Here is a 12824-nt window from a genome sequence, read left to right as displayed (position 1 = left end):
GTTCTGAACTGGTGCACAGTCTTCTCGTCGTGCATAGGACAACTATGAGATTTGAGTGGTAATCATAACATTAGACGGCAGAGAATTGAAGATAAAGTTGTAATGCAAGGCCATTGGGTGCTTTCAAGAATCTTTACTGGGGTTTCATGTCTAAAAATAAAGTGGAAAACCCACATGTTAGCCCTTTTCACTCTCCTAAAATTACAGTTTAAAAACAAAATACAGAAACAGAACTACCCATCTGCCCTCAGGATGTTCTTAAATTTTTTTGGTAAGCAGACACCACTCAGATATCTCGACAGGTTTTCAAATCGCGTGGTTTCTTCTGATTTTCTGCTCACAGTGTGTGTGGCCAGTGATTTACATTTCCCACAAATTTAAAATTCTACATTTGGTTTGTGAATAGCAGAATCTGTGCATAAAGTCACAGCTAACGATTTTGAGGGGAATTTTATATGATGTACTGTAGCTATTTAGAGACAATATTTTTTGGGTTTATTTGTAGTCCAATTTCATTTTTAAAACAGAGCATTTCAGTGTTATTGTTTTATTTTTATAAACGCAGTTTTGTAATACTTCACTAAAATAACAGTAAAATTGATATGGTGCATTTTCATGATAAAATCACTTGTAATAAATTGGTCTAAAATAGATACATTCAGAACAATAAAAATAAATTAGTGAGTTGTTGTGGTTTGAAAGTCAATCAATAAGAGATGCACAATAGAACAATTTGAATAAGTTTTTTCTGATCACTCACGTGGTTTTAAACTGGCCTTTCCAGATCCACGTATCGCTGAAGAGTCGTGAAGACGGCGAGGGAAGAGGGTGTGTTCGCTCGTACCACGCCACAAACCTGCAGCCCAGCACAACCACCTCCATAGTTCTCAACTACGCCATCGAGAGCAAGCAGCGGGATGGACTGCTGATGTACCTGCCCAGCAGCACCACAGTAAGTGTTTCATTTGACTCATGAGTCTTAGCTCTCAGGTCCACGGCAATTGGTGGGAGCAATTCTGTGAGTGCAACGGAAGTCCAGCATCGGATGGCGCGAACCAAAGATCACAAAAGACAAAGGGAAACTTTATAGTAATAACTGTTCAGTTCATTTTAACTAGATGGGCAGTGTTTTAATACAATTCCTTGTCAAAAATCGGGTCCAAAGTCGGGGTTAGTGTTTTTTCAAGTCTTTTATGCTTTTATCGGAGCCATTTCATTATATAATTTAAAATTGTGGTCTGCTTATCAAGTGATTCCATAGTCGACGTATCTGCTCTGGCAGCAAATTCTTGCAGCGGGTTGCGGAAACTACATGTGATTTGCGTCCAGAAATGTAGTTGAAAACACAATCTCCATATATTTATCAAGCTCTGCATTATTTTAAAGAACTCTATGTTAAATTTTGTATCAAAGTTTCATATTATAAGTGTTTTTTTGCAACAAGAGAACACATGAATTCTCTTGTGACCGAGGTTAGATGTTACACATCACTGCCAAGTACTGAAATACTCTGTCACATTTTTTTTATTTATTCATATTGGAAATTGTTACATACATACCAACAGTTGAAAAACCTTAAGTGGCAGGCACCATACCAAAACACTTATGAACAGACATACACATTACAAATAAAACTGAGAAAAATACACCCAAGTACATATTACTAGACAAAAAACTGAAATTCAACACTACACAAAAGACAGTACAAGTCCTAGTGTATCGCGGGGAGGGGGGGGGGTCTAATCCGTGGGCCCCCTGGTGCCTGGTTGAGTGTCAAGATTTTGTCTTATGTATGAGTTTACCCTGGTTGTAGGTCCAAAATACAAGTGTATTGCTAAAAGATGGAATCCTTATAAGTTAGGCACATTTACTGTTACATATACAGTTATGGTCACTGTAACATTTACAGTCTATATACAATTTTTTTTTTTTTAATTGTGCGGTTTGAATACTTGTGCAATAGGCAGAGACAAGATTTTATGGTTTAATTTTTAGGAAAATTTGGTTTTTAAAACATGAGATTTCGGTTATGACACTTTAATTTTCCATGATTTTTATTTCACCAAAACAATGGTGCACTATTACAATATAATTATTTATACAAAGCACATCTAACTATTCTGAACAAATATAATTAAACTTTTTTTTTTGTTGTTTGAAAAATGTTCGAACATCGTAATGAAAAAAAAAAAAAAAAGTAACTAATAACAGTTTCAAGATTAAAAAATAACCTTTTTCCAATTTTTGTTGCATAACATGTGGTACAAACTACATGCTAAATAAATTACTTTAATTGAATTTAATATTTAAAAGATAATGTATTTGTCATTAGAGTTAAGTTTTAATTGAAAATGCTTGTTTTTTATTTTAATTGCATTTTGGTGCTTTGTGGTGTATTAATTTAATTTTCGATGTTACATGCAGTTGAGGACATAGCTGTTTACCTGAGGCTGTTGGTAGTGGGCGCCACCACGTGAGTGGGCACGTGGACCCTGCTGAGACTCCCGGTCAGGGTGTTACGTGGCCCGTGTGAGGCGAGATATTGGTCCTCTAATTAATCGAGCTAATTTATTAAGATCTGGCCCGCTCTAGGCATCGGGCACGCCACACAGATTAACACACACAGATACCACGGGGTTGGCGACACGTGACCACACGTCTCTGGTGACTCCGCGCACGTCTGGTCTCGGCCGATGACGAAGAGGAACTGGGTGACATCACACTGCCGCTAAGCGCCCTCTTGCGGTAGTCCGTGGCGCGCAGTTTGAACACACGTACATTTACATACGTCGGCGGTACAAATGCCGGAAAGGAAGGGAACTGGACAGTGGAGTCGGACCAGGCTTACGAGGCGAAGCCCCAGTTGACGTCTCAGTATTATGCTTTTAGGCATTATTTTGGTTTCATGGTATTCTATATAAATAAAAATGTAAATGTTAGTTCGTTAAAAAGCTTAAATCTCAGAAAGTTCTTCACTGATTGCTTTAAAATTTTTACACGACATATTCAAATATGCACAAGTTTTTATATACCTATGTCACACCTGTGACAGGTAAAAAGGAAGATAAAAATTTATATAGGTAAAATAATGTATATATAAAGGAATGTTTGTGTTTGTCTTTTGTTATTGTTCATTAATGGACTATAAAACAGCGAATTGCACAAAACTATTTAATTTGGCGACCGATGTCGCCAGATAGCAAGAGTACCCGATAGCACCACTTACCACCATGCCTTTGTAGAACAACTGACTTCCGGAGGAAGCAGGGCAGCCAACTCACAGCAGCCAAGTAGCAGCGCCACTATCGCCAGCAGCGCGGCGCGCGAGATTCAAAACTCAAGTGTGTTGACCAATGCCAACAATGTTTATAATGTCCAAGGTCTATTTACACGGAAACTATACAATATACATAACATACCGCCCACCTTGAAATCACCGATTTCAACAGTCACAGGGGAGCGGGCATAATTTCACTGCTGGCCGTTTGACAGTGCCTGTGACAGTGCGTACAGTGGCCACTCGTGCCACGCCGTCCGTTCCATGATGAAGATCAACAATGCGCCCCAGCGGCCATTGCAGAGGTGGAAGCCTGTCTTCCTTGACCAGCACCATCTGGTTGGGGGCAAGACCTGACGCCCTTTTCTGCCATTTGTTACGTTGTTGCAGCGTGTGCAGGTAATCCCGATGCCAGCGATGCCAGAAATCTTGATGTAGTCGGGATACAAGCTGCCAGCGATGCAAACAGTTCATTTTTACCTGACGTAAATCTGGTTCGGGTATTGTCACTAACGGTTCCAGCGTCAGGAAATGGCCTGGGGTCAGAGGAGTGAAGTCCTTGGGATCCGCACTGAGGGGACACAACGGCCTTGAGTTCAACACTGCTTCAACCTGAGCCAATACTGTGTTTAACTCCTCGTACGTTAGGATCTGCTCTCCTATCACCCTCCTCAAATGGGACTTGAACGACTTGACACCTGCTTCCCATAAACCCCCAAAGTGAGGAGCAGCTGGCGGGTTGAAATGCCAAGTCACACCAAGATGTGCGAGCGATGAAGCCACTGTTGTTTGATGGGAAGACGACGTGAGGAGTTGTTGTAGTTCGGAGAGCTGATTTCGTGCCCCAACAAAGTTGGTGCCACAATCGCTGTAGATGTCCGAGGAACGTCCTCGACGTGCAATGAAACGTTTATAGGCAGCCAAAAACACATCTGTCGATAAGTCCGAGGCTAGCTCGATATGTACTGCCTTTGTTGCGCAACAGACAAACACGCATAGATATGCTTTCAGCACAGCAGCCTTGCGAAGACGGGCCATCTTAATCAAGAATGGACCAGCGTAATCAACCCCCGACCTTGAGAACGGTTTTACCTGCTGAACCCGCATAGCTGGAAGGTTTCCCATCAGCGGAGCAACTGATGATGGAGATGCACGAAAACAACGCACACAACGGTGCACAAGGTTGGTGATTGCACGCTTGTCCCCCATAATCCAGAACTTCTCCCTGAGAATGGCCTGGAGTGCTTGTATTCCCGGATGTTGATTAACTTCATGGTAATGACCTATGATCAGTCTTGTCAGGGGATTCGATTTAGGAAGAAGGGCTGGGTGCTTCTGCTCAAAGGGCAGATCCGAATGAGACAGTCTGCCGCCCACCCTAATCACTCCCTTGGAGTCAATGAACGGTAGCAATCTACGAAGTTGTGGGGAGGTGATTTGATCCTTCTTCAAGGCAATTAAATCACTTCGATAGCACATGGACTGAACATAACGTATCCAGAACTCTAGGGCAGTGTTTAGATCCTTCGATGACAGCTCTTCTATGGCCCGTCCTTCCAGTGGATGACGACAATTGTTGATAAATCTGAACAAGCAGGCAGTAACACGCAACAGCCTTGTCAACCGACTGAAACGTTCCAATAATGTGTCCAAGTCCCCAGGGGAGATAAAAGTTCCCAATGCCACTACCTTCCTTTCAAGCAGGATTACGTCAGAAGCCTTAATGCACGGAATACCTTCAGGCCACTGGTCCTCAGCCTTCTTCAGCCATGAAGGGCCAGACCACCACAGAGGATGAGATACAATTTGTGCTGGCAGAAGCCCACGGGATCCACAGTCTGCCGGGTTATGTTCAGAACGAACATGCTTCCACCATTCTGGACGAGTTAGCTCTTGAATGTGACTAACCCGGTTTGCCACAAAGGTCTTTAACTCATGTGGAGAAGAGTTTATCCAGGCAAGAGTTACCTGTGAATCAGTCCAGGCAGTAACCGAACTGAAGTGCAGTGTCGCTCCATAGGCATCAATGACATGGTGAAGCAGGCGAGCCAACAAAAGGGCCCCACATAGTTCTAAGCGAGGCAGCAACTGAACCTTGAGTGGCGCTACCTTCGACTTGGCAATCAGCAAGTGTACCAGAACTGTACCATCAGGGTTGTCAATGCGCAAGTACACAACTGCTGCGTAACCAATTTCGGAGCTGTCCGAAAATCCATGCAACTGGTAGAAACCTCCTGCCTGTCCTCGAATCAGTCGGGGAATGGTAACTGATGACAGTTGTGACAGCTGAGTGTTGAAGTTCTTCCAGTTGCTTAGGATGTCATCCGGTGGTTCAGTATCCCAGCCCAGGTTCCGTGCCCACAAGACTTGGATCAGGTGCTTTGCAAACATACTCAGTGGGGTGAGCCACCCAAGAGGATCAAAAATCCTAGCCAGATTTGACAGGATTGTCCTTTTTGTGGCATTGCCAGAACTAGGCTGTATCTTGTAGGAATATGTGTCCGACACAGGATTCCATTGCAGACCCAAGACCTTAATGACACAATCGTCCGAATCCAATGAAAATGGTTGTGGGATCTCAATATCCTCCACTGGCAACCAATCCAGAAGAGCTTGGTGGTTGCTCATAAATTTGCGCAGCTTGAAGCCTCCTTTTCCTAGGAGTGTTATAAGCTCCCTCTGAATGGCCAAGGCAGAATCAACCGAATTAGATCCAGTGACAACATCGTCAACGTAGACATCTGTAAGTAAGACCTGTGATGCAGTTGGGAAGTGCTCGGTTTCATCCTGTGCCAATTGTTGAAGTGTACGTAATGCGAGAAACGGTGCTGCAGAGACACCATAGGTTACAGTGAATGACTGAAGACCGTACGGCACCGCAACTTCGAAATGAATCGACGAGGAAAGGCAAGTATGGTGTGTTTCGGTATTGAGAAGAAGGGACATGTCATGCATTAACATTGACACTCGAAAAAATAATAATAATAATTCTGACTAAAAAATGAATAAAAAACATGTACATGTGTATTTGAGAGAAGTGGATTTATGATGCAATGACGTTAAAACTCTCGGACGCTGCATTGTAAAATGAAAGAGTGCAACTGCACACACTTCGGTGTTGTAGCCAATTGCTTTATGCTCGTGAGAACCGGCGTCACTTCACAAAAGTACGTGGATACATAAAGCTTACGTCGGTTTATCTTGAGTCGTCGCATATCTTATACGAAAGTAAGGGGCACGTTGTGGTTCGACGCTGCGACGTTGCAGCGTCATATACCCACAGAGCGACTGTTGTAAAGATCTGCGTTAAAATTGTTGTGCAACAATCTGTCATTCCTGAAGTGCAATTTAGTGGCAAAGTCTTATATAGTCTTGTTGTGCTTAGGCAAAGAAGCTAAGTTTTCCTTTTATCAGACTCTAACGAAAAACACGAAAGGTTGAAAGTACAATTGTAAAATTTCAAATTTCAGTTTCATGTATTGAAACCATACTTGGCATTAGGTCATCGCTCACTTTATAACTTTATAGGTGAGGTATAGGTAACTACTGCTATGTACGCAGGTAACCACTCATTGCCCGGTAAAACCGAAGCGATAACTACCATATTTAGATGTATTAATAACAGGATAACGATGATCCAGAAATTCTGGAAATTCCAGCCAATTAACGCGGTTATAATTAACTAACACAAAACTTTTCGGGTGCCAACCGAATATGTGACACGTGCGATCTTTCATGGCGGGTGCAGAAAGCATTGTGTGTTTGACGTTATGCATCGCGTTGCACATTGCATTGCTAGTTGCGGATAAGCGAGATGTTTGATGGATCTTGACAAGTTGTTATACTTGAATGGTAGCTTAGCTCTGATGTTTCTGGCAAGCCTTAACCACCTAGACTAAAAATTATTTATGCCGAATCGACAGATGCATACAGAAAGTTCATGCAATCGTACATTCTTGGAACATGAAACCTCAGCAGGCAAACATGTTTTTTTCCTGAAACATTATATTCACCTAATTTGAAACGGACGAATGTGTGTATGTGTGTGTGCGTGCGTGCGCGTTATACTCTATGTGCCTATCAGGATTACCAAAAATGGAAACGGTGACATACTCATTGTTATAATTATGAGTTCACCTACCTACTGGGTATTTCTGTTCGGAAAACAATTGAACTTTATCACGTATGCCCACACCTAATGTGTGGTATCGGGTCTTTGGGGAAATTACTATAAAAACGGAATAAGCAATGAGGGTTGACAACAGTCTGGCTTCGGCTTTTTCACGCAACACACGATTGTGTTCGAGTTTAAACAAACCTCTGGGTGCCCTACAGATTGACGAGGCCCATCTCGCTAATTCAGACGTGACCAACAATCAGCAAAGACCTTTCAATATGTGGTCATTCGGCAACAGTGGCAAGCGCCAAGAAGAGAAGCGCGAACGTGAACGCAAAGAACAAGAGGAGAGGCGCGAGCGCGAGCGTAAAGAACAAGAAGCAAGGCGCGAACGAGAGCGTAGAGAACAAGAAGAAAAGAGAGAACGTGATCGTAAGAAACGCGAAGACGACGAGAAAAAAGCACGGATGATCCTCGAAGCGAGACGTGGAATGGAGGAGCAACGTTTGCGGGAAGAGCACCGTCGGACCACGGGTCAGTGGTTCTAGAAGTGCATCGGAGATGTAGGCCGCTTCATAGTCCGTGCTACGTGCTAATCTGACTACAGATAAGTGTAGTGTATTGTTGCGAGGGACTCATGTGCATAAGTGCAATATAAATTTCATTTTGTAGTGTTCTGTATAACGTTTTTACAATGTATTCATTAATTCAAATCGAAAACTTGACTCTGTGTTTCTTCGGTCTGATATGTATTTCTAGCTTATACATCGAACGTATTGCATTGTGTGAGGGCCTAATGTATCCAAATGCACTCAATATTTATATCTGTATTCTTGTCAACTATCTTTGTACTGTGTTTTTGCTATGAAATAAATAAACTATCCTCGATTTATATTTTTTATTTATCCCTTAGACATGTATGCCTAGCTTACAGCATCAGGGAACATCTGGAAGGCTACTCGATGTTACTCGTTGTACTAGGAACCACCGTCTATGCAACTCTCTTTTATTGCCAGCCGAGCTTCTGTATAAGTTGAAGTTTTCACGCGTTCTATTAATTAGACAATCTACACTTAGGCTTTGACGTTGTGCATCGCGTTGCACATTGCATTGCTAGTTGCGGATAAGCGAGATGTTTGATGGATCTTAACAAGTTGTTATACTTGAATGGTAGCTTAGCCCTGATGTTTCTGGCAAGCCTTAACCACCTAGACTAAAAATTATTTATGCTGAATCGACAGATGCATACAGAAATTTCATACAATGGTACACTCTTGGAACATGAAACCTCAACAGGCAAACATGTTTTTTTTTCCAGAAACATTACATTTCCCTTATCTGTAATTGGACGAATATGTGCGTGAACGCGCGTCATACCCAATATGTGTTTCATGATTATCTAAAATCGAAATGCTGATATCCTTATTATTATAATTATTGATTTAATGAACTTTATGACGTATGCCTACACCCAATGTGGGATATGGGGTTTTTAGGGAAATTACTATAAAAACGGAATAAGCAATGCGGGGCTATAACAGTCTGGCTTCAGCATTTTCACGCAACACACGTTTGTGTTCAAGTTTAAACAAACCTCTGGGTGCCCTACTGATCGACGAGGCCCATCTCGCTAATTCAGACGTGACCAGCAATCAGCAAAGACTTTTCAATATGTGGCCATTTTGCAACAGTAGCAAGCGCCGAGAAGAGAAGCGCGAACGTGAACGCAAAGAACAAGAGAAGAGGCTCGAGCGCGAGTTTAAGGAACTAGAAGCGAGGCGCGAACGAGAGCGTAAAGAACAAGAAGAAAAGACAGAACGTGATCGTAAGAACCGCGAAGACAGAGAGAAAAGCGCACTGTTCATTCTCGAAGCGAGAGGTGGAATGGAGGAGCAACGTTTGCGGGAAGAGCACCATCGGACCACGGGCGAGTTGTCCGACGGTGCTTCGGAGATGTAGAGGCTGCTTCATATTCCGTGCTACGTGCTAATCTGACTACAGATAAGTGTAGTGTATTGTGCGAGGGACTCATGTGCATAAGTGCAATATAAATTTCATTTTGTAGTGTTCTGTATAACGTTTTTATAATGTATTCACTAATTCAAATCGAAAACTTGACTCTGTGTTTCTTCGGTCTGACATGTATTTCTAGCTTATACATCGAACGTATTCCATTCTGTGAGGGCCTTATGTATCCAAATGCACTCAATATTTATATCTGTATTCTTGCCAACTATCTTTGTACTGGGTTTTTGCTATGAAATAAAAAAACTATCCTCGATTTATATTTTTTATTTATTCCTTAGACATGTATGCCTAGCTTACATGTGATTTACCACAGCATCGGGGAACACCTGGAAGGCTACTCGATGTTACTCGTTGTACTAAGAACCATCGTCTATTCAACTCTCTTTTATTGCCAGCAGAGCTTCTGTATAAGTTGAAGTTTTCACGAGTTCTATTAATTAGACAATCTACACTTAGGCTTTATTCTTGGCAGAGTTGGCTAAGTAGGCTAGGCAATGCGCTCAGTAAAAATGTGAGTCGACGATTCGAACGACAAGGGTAAGTATCTAGAGTGAGTATATGGCAAACTTACTTCCTAACATGAATACACGTACGATACACCGTACGACATGCATAAAGTTTCAATGTTAATGCATCACGAGTCCCTCTTTTCTCAATACAGAAACACCATACTTGCCTTCGCTCGACGATTCATTTTGAAGTTACGCTGCGTACGGTCTATTTTCATGGACTGTACAGTCTTGAGACGATAATCCTTCACAGGTTCAGCATCATTAAACCTCCAAACAATGCGCTGATAATCCTGATGACGAGTGTGTACACCTATCTGTCTGTACATCTGTTTGATGTCACCAGTGAAGACTACTACATGCAGACGAAAACTCAACAATAGGTCAACTATGTCCCGTTGAAGCCGGGTGCCAGTAAAGAGCGCATCGTTCAGCGAAACACCTGAAGAGCTCTTGGCGGATGCATCAAAAACCACCCTCAGTTTTGTAGTTGAACTTTCAGGTTTAACCACACAGTGATGGGGAATATAATACGACTCTGACGGAATCTGTGACTCTGTTACTTCTTCCATGTGACCACTAGCTACATAATCACTCATAAACTCTGAATACATGGCCTTCAATTTGGGATCAGACTTGAGACGATTTTCAAGACGAAGAAATCTGTTAAGAGCCTGCGGCCTTGACGCACCCAATTTCAGAAGAGGTTGCCGAAAGGGCAGTGATACACTGTAACGCCCATCTCCAGACCTCAGATGAGTTTTACTGAACCATTCCTCACATTTGACATCTTCAGGAGACTTGTGTGTTGTCGCAGGAAACTCCTCTAATTCCCAGAACCTTTTTACTACCTTATCCAAAGGAGGGTGTGAAGTGAGAAGAGAGATACACAAAGATGTTGCAGTCAATGATGGGACTTGTGTGTCCACCTGTCCCATCAGTATCCACCCAAGCACAGAGTCCAGAGCTACGGGTGAACCGTCAATTTTGGCCCCAGTAAGGAGTCTAGGAACTAACTCTGCACCAATTAACAGATCAACAGGACCAGGGGTGTCAAATGCAGGGTCGGCAAGTTTCAAATGTGCCACTGCACCACGGACCCTGGCGCTCAGCTTGGCACTTGGCAAATTGGAGGTGATTCTCGAAATTACAAATACATCTACTGCAAACTGGGGGCTCGTGCTACCAACTGGTGCCATAACAATGGAGGCGCATGACTTGGCCACATTCACTGAAGTGTTAGCTAAACCTTGTACTGGTAGATGAGATCTTCTACGAGTAAGCCTCAATCTTTGCAGACAGCTCTCTGTGACGAAGCTAGCTTGGCTGGCAGTATCCAACAGAGCCCTCACGACCATTGGAGTTCCACTTGAATCAAACACGTGTACCTGTGCTGTTGATAATAACACTGTTCTTGCTTCACTTGGTAGAGCGGCAGCAACTGCAACAGTTGCAGGGTTTGGTTCAATGAGTGTGGTTGAAGCATCCTTGCCCGGACCAGGGTTGATGGCTGTCTGTTGCTCGAAGTGCAACAGAGAATGATGCCTGGATCCACAATAACGACACGATGATGATGAACAATCCTTGGATGCGTGAGATGGTGACAAGCAATTCAGGCATAATTTGTGCTCCTTAGCTATCTTATATCTGTCCTTGGGACTACTCTTGATGAATTTAGGGCACTTAAAAACAACATGGGTACTGTTACAAACGCAACATGATTGTGGAGAGCTGACCAAACTTTTCACAGATTGACGAGCCTGTCTCCAGCTTGGCATTTGGTTCCTTGACTGTGTAGGTCCTGCACCTGGAACATGTGATCGAGAAGCTGTCACAGTTTCCTGGGCCCGACAATGGGTTTCGATAAAGGACAAAAGGTTTTTTACAGTTGGAAGGGCATCGGTTTGAGTAAGCTCCCACTGTGTTTGAAGGACAGAGTCTAACCGCTTGCACAAAATAGGGAGCAAAATCAAGTCCCATTGGTCTACAGGGACATCCAGTGCCCTAAGGGCCAAGAGGTTCTCGTTTACAATGGTTAACAAATTGCGCAGAGCCTTGGGTGAGTCAGACGCAGCCATTGGGGCCTTCAAGAGGGCCTCTACATGGACTGAGACAATTAGCCTCTTATTCTCGTAGCGGCCAACAAGAAGCTTCCACGCGACCTCGTAATTCGCTTCAGAGATCGGCAGAGATTGCACCATTCCAAGTGGTTCCCCATTAAGGGCGGTCTTGAGGTAGGCCAGTTTTTCCACTGATGATATATCAGCATTGTTGGCTACCAGGGTGATAAATAAATTAGAGAAATTAGCCCACTGCTAAGGGCTCCCATCAAACTTGGGAAGAGAGATTTTTGGAAGAGCCACACGAGATTTGCTCACCTGAGTAGTGGGTGTGCCTGGTGATACTACCTTGACCTCCTCAATGGCTTCCAATGTTGACATCACTTCGAAATATTTTTCTTCAAAGTCAGCCAAGCGTGCGGTGTGCGCCTCAGCATCGAATCCATCTTCGGTCGTTGCGGTTGTTTCAACGATGACGAAGTCCGTTTCGAACCTTTCTCGGACGCAGTGAAGGTCGCGCGCTGTGGCGCGAAACAAATTTATTTTTGAGCTATCACTGGGAACCATCTGCGCGAGATCAAAGGCTCGCTTAATACGACCTTCAGCAAGACGGATGCGCACCAGCGCCGACTGCCCTTCAGCCATGGTGATTGACTACCAAAGGGTTCAACGATCGTTTTCAAATGAAACGGAAGACATAACCTCAACCTAGAGGTTAGAGTCGTCGAACGAACTAGTTAAAACGTTTCAACCACAGCCGAGACACTGATCGCTGCTCCCGCCAACCAAATAACGAGCACTTCAGAGTCACAAACTGTTAGTCAATGTGCGAG

General features: G+C 43.3%; 1 protein-coding gene across 1 annotated transcript in view; it reads left to right on the top strand.

Moving 5' to 3' along the window:
* The window catches only part of LOC134527624 (laminin subunit alpha-1), a 597962-nt gene that overhangs the window by 534574 nt on the left and 50564 nt on the right, over positions 1-12824 (top strand). Inside the window, exon 33 of the mRNA XM_063360509.1 lies at positions 785-952. Within this exon, the coding sequence (XP_063216579.1) occupies positions 785-952 (168 nt within the window). The remainder of the gene's footprint in view (positions 1-784; positions 953-12824) is intronic.

Source organism: Bacillus rossius, chromosome 1, assembly GCF_032445375.1.
Source record: "Bacillus rossius redtenbacheri isolate Brsri chromosome 1, Brsri_v3, whole genome shotgun sequence".
Taxonomy (NCBI): Eukaryota; Metazoa; Arthropoda; class Insecta; order Phasmatodea; family Bacillidae; genus Bacillus; species Bacillus rossius.
This window is presented reverse-complemented; position numbering and strand designations above follow the sequence as displayed.